This window comes from Pipistrellus hanaki (genome assembly GCF_964339955.1).
Source record: "Pipistrellus hanaki genome assembly, chromosome: 17".
NCBI classification, from domain to species: domain Eukaryota; kingdom Metazoa; phylum Chordata; class Mammalia; order Chiroptera; family Vespertilionidae; genus Pipistrellus; species Pipistrellus hanaki.
The window spans coordinates 1,781,286-1,790,813 of NC_140519.1; the positions used below are offsets into that span (position 1 = coordinate 1,781,286).

At 57.8% G+C, this 9,528-nt stretch overlaps 1 protein-coding gene across 1 annotated transcript; it reads left to right on the top strand.

Annotated features, from left to right (window-relative positions):
• The first annotated feature begins 208 nt into the window (after positions 1–208).
• On the top strand, positions 209–9,078 carry CA3 (carbonic anhydrase 3). The gene is made up of 7 exons (XM_084865043.1): positions 209–729; positions 1,253–1,450; positions 2,979–3,097; positions 4,494–4,586; positions 5,624–5,686; positions 6,735–6,890; positions 8,194–9,078. Exons 1-7 carry the CDS (start codon positions 585–587, stop codon positions 8,311–8,313), a joined length of 894 nt encoding a protein of 297 aa, XP_084721169.1. The 5' UTR covers positions 209–584; the 3' UTR covers positions 8,314–9,078.
• The last annotated feature ends 450 nt before the right edge of the window (positions 9,079–9,528 follow it).

The following is a 9,528-nucleotide window of genomic DNA, read 5'->3' on the forward strand; positions in this document are numbered from 1 at the left end:
CGCAGCGCGGGGCGGGGGGCAGCGCGGGGCTGGGGGCAGCGCGGGGCGGGGGCGCAGGCGCGGCTGCTCTGTGGTCCCCAGGGCCCAGCCCAGCTCGCTCCAGGGCCAGGGGACCCCAGTCTGCAGGACCCGCTGGGCTCCGGGATAATGGAGGGACCTGCCTCCCGCCCTTCCTCCCGCCCGCGCTCCCAGAACTTTTCAAGTCCCCGCGAGGGAGCGCGCCCCGCCAACAGGCGCTTCCTCCCGGCGGTCACGGGGTCCGCAGCGCACAGCCGCCAGCGCGGAGGGGGGTGTCTTGGGTGGCGGCTAGGCACGCCTGCAACACCCTGTTTACCCCCAAATAATGCACGGAGCCGGGGGATGGGGCACCAGGCGAAAGGCGCTGCATCTGTGCCCAGGACCGCGGGTGGGGCCGCCTCGCAGCTCCAGCGGATGGGACGGGAGAGGGGGTGGCACGGGGACCTCCGCCCACCCCACCCACAGCTGTCAGCCCTTGGCATTCATTGGCTCCCCCCACCCCGCCTCCTGAATGCCCCCCCAGCCAGCCTAGCCCCCCGCCCCCTCCTTGCTGACCTAATAAGGCCATGCAGGGTGTGGGGAGCTGGATAAAAGGCGCTCAGCTCGCGGGGACTCTGCACACAGCGGACTCTGCACACAGCGGGCAGCAGCCACCAGCGAAGACAACCAGACCAGCCATGGCCAAGGAATGGGGCTACGCCAGCCACAATGGTGAGTCCTCGACGGTCCCGGGCGCTCTGCACTGTGCAGACCGCAGGCCCTGGGCAGCTCCCGCAGCCAAAGCCATGGTGGAGGGTCGGATGGGGACACTGCCCGGCGCCCAGTTGCCTCTGCCCTCATCCCGGCAGCGCTTCCCGGAGCGCTGTCGCTCCCTGGGGGCAGGGCTGGCTCCCTTCCCAAGACTGCCGACTTCCAGGATCCGGGCCTCGCAGGTCCAGCTGAGTTCCCCAAGTCCGGGCCAGTCAGGCGCTCACCTCTCAGCCCCATGCCGTGCGGGGACAGGGCGGGCTCTGACCACCACCTGTAGCCAGTCTTTCAGCCCAAGGAGGCAGGAGATGGCCCTGAGTCCATTGCACCACGCAGCCTGAGGCTGGTCCCTGGAGCCCAGGGCAGCTGCTCAGTCCCCAGGTGCAGAAGGAGCCCCCTGGGCTGCGGGTTGGTCCCAGGCTGCCACCCAAGCCCCTCTGAGGGTCTGCGTCGTGCCCCCATTAACAGTCTTCCCCTGCCTGCCCAGGTCCTGACCACTGGCACGAGATTTACCCCATCGCCAAGGGAGACAACCAGTCGCCCATCGAGCTGCACACAAAGGACATTAAGTACGACTCCTCCCTGCAGCCCTGGTCTGCCTCCTACGACCCTGGCTCCTGCAAGAGCATCCTGAACAACGGCAAGACCTGCAGGGTCGTGTTTGATGACACTTATGATCGCTCCAGTGAGTACAACCCTTGGCCAGAGCTCCGGGGTTTTAGGACCGTCACAGCGTTAGTGGGAGAGGGACACCCGTCCCTGAAGATGGAGATGACGCACCTTTGCTCTGGTCCCAGAGCATGGAGGGATGAAGGGAGGGGATGCTCTGCCCACTCACCCTGCCCTGGTCTGTGAGAGGGAGGGGGTGGGGAGGGGGCAGTGTGCACAGGGAGTGCCAGAGCTCTAGGTCCAGGGCCGGCACCCTGGGCTCTCTGCTTCCCCATACTTGGCAGAGCTTCCCTCCTACAAAGCGAGGAGCAGTGCAGAGGAAGGACTGGGCGGCCCCTGGGGGGACAGGCCAGAGTGTGAGGAAGAGGCTTGCCCTTCACGCTCCCTCGGGATGTCTGGTGGAGGGAGAGGGAGAGAGATAGAAACACCAAGGATGAGAGAAAATCATTGACCGGCTGCCTCCTACACCCCTCAGTGGGGATGGAGCCCACAACCCCGGCATGTGCCCTTGACAGAATCAAACCCGGGACCCTTCAGTCCGCAGGCCGGTGCTCCATCCACTGAGCCAAACCAGCTAGGGCCTAAATCTTGATTTGAAGGTCTCTGCATAGTTCCCAGTATCCTCTGAGGAATGGTTCAGCTCTCACTCACTCCCCGGGCTGAGTGACATGAAACCAAAGGAAGTGACAGGACTGAGGCATGTGGCAGCCAGCTCCAATTCTGCCTGGGAGCGCTCTCCTTCCTCTGTGTGCACTGACCGCCGGGGGAGACCTGCTTCCTGCTTCCTGCCGTTGGAACCGACCACGGACCGTCCACGGCAGCCCTGGCTGGGGGAGGAAAGCAGACGGAGAAAAGAACTCACTGTGCTCAGTGCTTGCCCCACTGGGCACCATGATGAGCAATTCACCCTTAATCTCCTTTCATCCTCCCAGCAGCCCCAAAAGCTGGTGTTCTTAGCACCTTCCCACCTTCCCAGAGAAGTTCAGCAACTGGCCTGAGGGGGGGGCGTGTTAGGACCAGGGGGCTCAGGAGAGGGAGAAGGGCTGGGCAAAAGGCCAAGGAGGAGGGTGCAGGACCAGGGGGAGGGCACAGGGCCAGGGTGGGGGTTGGGGGAATGGGGAGGGCACAGGGCCAGGTGGGGAGGGCACAGGAGAGGGGGAGGGGGTGGGCAAAAGGCCAAAGAGGAGGGTGCAGGACCAAGGGGGAGGGCACAGGGCCCTGGAGGAGACCGGGACCAGGTATCTGTCTGGCTCTCAGCCCTCAGTCACTTCCCACTGCTCCATACACCCACCCACACTCTGCTTGTCTACAGCCCTCAGGCTCACCCTGTTGCTTTGCTTTTATTTTCCTAAATGTTAGATTGACAGTAAAAATAATAATAGGAGCAAACAAGCAAGACAGGATGGAAACAGCGCTGTCTCTGATAGAGGCCAACACTCTCTCGGAAGAGGGGGCCCGTGTGGCCAGGTGCCAGTCCTGGCATCAGGGCAGCATCGGGTGGGGTGCGGAGGGGCTGGCTCCCGCTGACCCGCTTCTCCTCGCAGTGCTGAGGGGCGGCCCTCTCACCGGGCCCTACCGCCTGCGCCAGTTCCACCTGCACTGGGGCTCCGCCGACGACCACGGCTCTGAGCACACCGTGGACGGGGTGCAGTACGCCGCTGAGGTAGGAGTGCCACCCGGGGAGCAGCCAGCCCTGTGCCCAGTGGTAGCTGAGCAAAGAGCTGCGGTCCTTTCGCCTGAGCCGAGGCTGCCAACCTTCTGGCCAGCGGCCAACCGCTAAGGAGTTAAGGGGGCCGGTGGGCACCCGGGGAAGAGTTCCCAGGTGGCCTGAAGAACTTGGACGGCCACTGGGACTGGGCAGGTAATGGTTGCCTGCACGATGCCTGCCGGTGGGCATTGTTGTGCCCTCTCTCAGCCCCACGAGGCAGGGACAGGTGAGGAAACTGAGGCACAGACAGGCCGAGAGAAGTCTCCAGGGCGGCCTGCAGGGCTCAGCCTCAGACCTGCTCCGTCCGGCAGCTTGTCCTGCGCCCCGAACGCCTCTGGAAGAAACGTGGTGCTTCCAGAACGGCGATCCATAATTCTGCCAGCACACCTGCCCCTCTCCTAGTGAAGCCTGTGCATACGTGTGTGATTACATATGCACATACGCGCGCGCGCGCGCACACACACACACACACACACACACTTAATGTGAGCAAATGCTACTTCTTATCTCAGTGAGTCCATTTTTACAAAGCACGATTTGTAGCTCAGATCAGGGCCCCGACTGACAAGGAACTGAGACAAGCCTCCTGCACATTCTCAAGAGTGTTGGAGGCCAGCATCTTCCCTCCCCTCCCCCTCCCGGCAGCCCGGGCAGCGCAGGAAGGGAGGGGACACGCAGGCGGCCGGGCTGTTGGGTGAGCTAACTCCGGGAGGCCCACAGGCCCTCGGTGGCCATCCACCCACAGCCCCCTCAGGGCGTGAGACACTCACTGCTGCCAATGCCTCCAGCATCGCCCCCAAGTTCCCTGTGCTCTTTGCAAATACGGTGGGGCTTGCAGTCTGACCTCCGTGCGTGGGGTCATCTCTCATGTTTGACAGTGAATAAAAGTGTCGACGTCCAGGAACTATTGTATTCTCTTGCCATTCCATGCAGCTCAGCATGGGCTGGGCCTCACTTACCTGGAACCTGTGTTCCGCATCAGGACGAGGTTACCCCGGCCTCGAGCAGGAGGGCGATATGGAGACGCTCACGTCCCCTGCTTCCCCCCACTGCCCAGTTTCCTGGGACTGCAGCGGCCAGCAGACCGAGCTGTCTGTAGAGGAGGGAGCTGATCTCTGAATTCGTAATTCAATTTCTATTCTGTTTATCGCAAAGTCCTAAATCTGCTTGTCCTTGTTTTATACACATTTGAACATTTGACATGTCACCCACCTGGTGGCTGTTACGATTAGAATCCTGCCAGCTTCTCCGAGCTCACTCTGAGTGGCCTCAGGCGGGAGAGCTTGGGTGTCCGTGGGCACTGGACGGGTGTCCCGGCGCCAGGAGGAGCTCACAGCCTCTCTGCTTCCAGCTGCATCTGGTGCACTGGAACCCCAAGTACAACACCTTCGGAGAAGCTCTGAAGCAGCCAGACGGCATCGCCGTGGTGGGCATCTTCCTGAAGGTGAGAGCCGCTCGGCCGCGTGTGATCTCCACGCTGACGTCCTCACCCACGCTAAGGGCAAGCGCCTACCCCTCCTTTGCTTAACGGGGAGCAGAATGAATTTCAATATTCATTCAACTAATGCAGGTATTTCTGCTAAGACCAGCTCAAATGCCTGCTTTCCCTTAAAAGTGCACCTTTGCCATATTTCTCAAGATGTGGGTCTGCAGATGAGTGTGGCGTGGAGGGCGAGCGGGCAGCGTGGCCTGTTACCCTTTCCCACTCCTCAGCCCACGGCCTGCACACCAGCAAAGCCAGTGCTGAGGGCACTGTGATGCCCAGGCCGCGCCCCCCCCCCCCCGCACCCCTCCCATCCCGGGCTCAGGGAGGCCACGTGCTCCCAGTCTCAGCGAAGACAGTGCGGGGAATGTGTGTGTTGTTGAGCCAGCCTCCGTTTAAAGAGGCCTCAGTGTCATTAACGAAACACTTTAGTGGCGACATAATCCAGACTCGAAGCCAGGAGTGGAAGCCTGCCTTCTTTCTTTCCCAATGACCTGATTCGTCTCATGTTCTTCCTTCAGTGGCCATGGCCCGCTTGGACAGCCCCACAGGAAGGGGTGGGTCTGGTGGAAAGACAGGCGGGAGTCTAGTTTTAGGTACATTGAGTCCATCCCGATTCTAATTCTATTTAGAAAAAAAAAACAATTTGGAACGACTTTGCAGAGAAGGTCAAGGACACAGAAGCAGATCAACATGCAGTTTTGTGGTTCTGTCCTTCAGAGGCCCGGATCCAAGTTTAATTCAGAAAATGCAAACTCTGAAATTTGAAGGGGAGAAAGAAATTTAGGTTTTCTTTTCATGGACTACTGGCAGAGTTAGGAGTACTGGTTGCAGATGGATGGGTCAGAATTGTTTTTTAAGACAGTCCTAAATTACGGAGAAGGTCAGAATTGGTTTTAAGACAGTCCTAAATTATGGAGCAGGTCAGAATTGGTTTTAAGACAGTCCTAAATTATGGAGAGGGAAGGTATAATCACTGGCTTTCTATTTTCTTGCAGATAGGACGTGAGAAAGGCGAGTTCCAGCTGATTCTCGATGCGCTGGACAAAGTGAAGACCAAGGTACAGCCTCCTTCCCACCAGGACAGCGGCGCTCTGTCAGCTTCCTCCTTCCACATCCCTCCCACCTGAATCCTCTGCCACGCTGATGAGTGAGCTAAACACATACATGCAAATAGGTACCATTATGTCTGTATATTTACAGCCTGTAAAGCCCTTCCACATGCATTCGCTTATGTAATGCTCACAGTCTGTCACGTAACTGCTCCCTCAACAAGTGGACGAGCATGGCCACCCCCAAACACATGCACACTACACACACACACCCCATATACATGTATAACATGCACACACACACACTCTCTCACATCATATACATGTATAACATGCACACACACTCACACCATATGCGTACGCACTACCTACACACAACCTCATGCACATATCATATACACACACACTACAGGCACCCCCATATGTATGCACATATTCAATACACACCACATGCACACAAACACAAACACGTCATGCACACACCAAATGTACACACACACAATGTGCATGCACACACAATGCACAGCACGCAACACAGCGCATGCACACACAGGTGACATGCACACACATAATGCGCAGCACCTACACACATGCACACTTGCAGAATGCTACGTGCAGCTGCCGGTAGCACCCACACAGGGTCACCTGCACAGGAAACCCCTAATGAGCCCGCTGGGCTGTCTGCAGCTGCTCCACCGAGTGCGGTGTGGTTTGCCGCCACAGGACGCATTCCGTGTCCAGCAGAACCTGCGCCTCTTCCACCATTGAGGCCCAAAGAGTGACTGACGTGATGGTTTCTGTCACAGTGCAGCGAGGTTTCTGCCGGCAGCAGAAAAGGAGTAACATAGGCTGTCCCAGAGCCAGTCAGACCTCACAGACCCTCTGCCCTTTGCCCTTGGGCCTTTATTTCTGAAGGCATGCGTTTTGTTTAAAATCTCCATTGTCTCTGCGGCCTTGAATTTATTCTGACAAACACAGGGCCTGGGAGAGCAGTGTGCACGCTCAGTGCGCCTGCCTCCTCACCTGCCCATCTCCCCTGCCCCCATGTCCCCTGCAGGGCAAGGAGGTGCCCTTCACCCATTTCGACCCCTCGTGCCTGTTCCCCACCTGCCGTGACTACTGGACCTACCACGGCTCCTTCACCACCCCGCCTTGTGAGGAGTGCATAGTGTGGCTGCTGCTCAAGGAGCCCATGACCGTGAGCTCCGAGCAGGTGAGCTGTAGCACGGACGCGGCGCTGGCTGGCTCCCTGGGAATGATGCCAAAGGGAAAGCGTACGGCCGCCCTGTGGAAGCTCAGAGAGCTGCCCTACACCAGGGGTTCACAGTCAGCCTGTCCCCCCCCCGTGTGAGGTCCCAGAGGGCCCGGCAGGTACAGCCACAGTCAGCCTGTCCCATCCCCGTGTGAGGTCCCAGAGGGCCTGGCAGGTACAGCCACAGTCAGCCTGTCCCCCCCGCTCCCCCAGTGTGAGGTCCCAGAGGCCCCCGCAGGTACAGTAACAGTCAGCCTGTCCCACTCCCCAGCGTGACTTCCTCGGGCACCAGGATAAGGCTCACCATTCCAGGCGGCTGTGATGCTGGACAGTGACCGAGTTTATGCTCTGGAAACGCTGGGTTCCGATGAGCAGCATTTTGTTCCCGGGAGGCAACAAGGGCAGGGTAGGAGGCAGGAGGCTCCTCCAGGCCTGGGGAGGAGGTGCTGACCCTGGGGAGGGGGTGTCACCGGCGAGGTGTCATACAGGTAAGTTGAGGCTCAGAAACAGGCAAGTAATTAGCTGGTGTCACACAGCCAAGTGCAGGAGCTGAGATTCCACCTCCGGCCTGTCTGCTCCAACACTCAGGCTCCCTCCTCACTGCTGTCTGAGGGACGGTGACAGTCAGGGAGGGGTGGAGGCCAGGCTGGGGGAGGAGTGGCAGCCCAGGGGGCGGGGGTGGATGTGGACTCAGCGTCCCCAGTTCTCTTCGCTGCCTCGTGGACTCAGGTTCCCGTGGCATCTTCATCAACAGATCGGCTTTAATCGCCAAGTTCTCTGGTACAGATATTTTGAAAGAGGAAATTTTCTTAAAGGAGAAAAGCTAAACATATTTTCTTGTAGAAATATAGCATCACTGACAAGAATTTCCTAAATTCCTCTCCCTAAAGAAAGAGTCCATTCTGAGGTTTTAAATGTAGCGTGATTGTTAGTTCCTCTGCCCTTTATACCACGGGCACCCCACGCACCCCACGGAGATGGCTGACAGGTCGGCTTTCGCCGACATGGTCCCTCCTCCGTGACACCAAATGTTTCAGAACCTGGGGAGGAGACTCTGACCGGGGCATGCGGTCCTGCGGGAGAGTTTTCACCGTGAAGAAAAGGCCTGTTCTACCAGGCACTGGCCACCCAGCAGCTCTGGCCTGACACGAGAGCAGGGCCTGCGTTTGCTGGCTTGTTGCAAAGCCGTGGGGTTCTCACTCTGGCGCACACATGGTGTGTCCCCTGGTCTGCTGTGGAGCTGACCGCCTTCCTCTGCCCGCAGATGGCCAAGCTGCGCAGCCTCCTGTCCAGCGCCGAGAATGAGCCGCCGGTGCCCCTCGTGGGAAACTGGCGCCCCCCACAGCCCATTAAGGGCCGGGTGGTGAGAGCCTCCTTCAAGTGAGCCTCCCCGAGGGACCCTCCAGAGCTCGGGCCGCCTCCTTCCCCGCCTCCTTCCCTGCTCCTTGTGCCATGTGTGCCTCAGTCTTCATCGAGCGATGAGCGATGAGCGATGCCATCACTGACCCAGGATAAGCCGAAAGCAGCGGCCTTTGTAACGACCCCGACCCCCTCTCCTTAAAAAAGTAGCTTTGGTAGCGCAGCTTCAGAAGAGATGGAGGAGTACAGGTATGGGATAAGACTATGGGCACCATTTCCTGTCAATTTTCACAGAACTTCAGTTTTACAGTTTTCACATTATCTATTGTCCTTCTTAACAGCTGAGTGAGTGATTCCATACAAGGTGTGGAGGAGTGTGTAAGTCACATAGCACTTAAACTTGACCAGACAGGAATGAGATGAGAATTTAACCCTTAACTAAAACCAGCAGAGGCCCATGCTGTATTAAAGTTCTGGCTCCTGTAAAGATGACCTGGTTTTAATTACCAATGAAACAAAGACACATTCGACCAGGAGTTTTAAGAAAACATGACTTGGTACTTGGATTTTTTCTTCCTAGAGATGGTTGACTATGGCCTAATATTTTTCTTTCCCGGAAGGAGGACCACTTATTTTTTATTTCGCTCCTTTGATTTTTGCATGCTTGTTAACTAACGGCCCGTCGCTCTGTCTGAGCTGCGGGTGGGATTCACCATGCCTGCAGGGGCGATGTCTGACGTGCAGCGAGGCGGGTGGCTGATCAGCAAAATAATAAAGCCATGAACACGAAGAGTTCTGTGCAGTGGTGTGTGTGCTTTTTGTTTTGTTTTTGTTTTTTTAATGAAGGGTTGCACATAACAAAACAGAGTAAAACTAAGAACAGGTGTTGGTGATGGAGGGGCAGTGAGAGCAGCCCCACATGCTGAGTTTGGTTGGATGCTGCACCCCTGGGAGTGGCGAAGACAATTAGTGGGAGCCTCTGAGGAAGCCGTAAAAGGACCACGTGGCCATGAATTGGAGAGTCATCTCCAGAAGTCTGAAGGCTGGTTCAGGATTTGGGGTTCATACCATAGGAGCTCCTGAGGGACAAGGAATGACCTTGGTCCAACAGATCAAAAGTCCATCTACTTAGCCCTGCCAGCATGGCTCAGTGGTTGAGCATCATCAGCCTATGAACCAGGAGGTCTCGGTTCGATTCCAGGTTAGGGCACATGCCCCGATTGCAGGCTCGATCCCCACT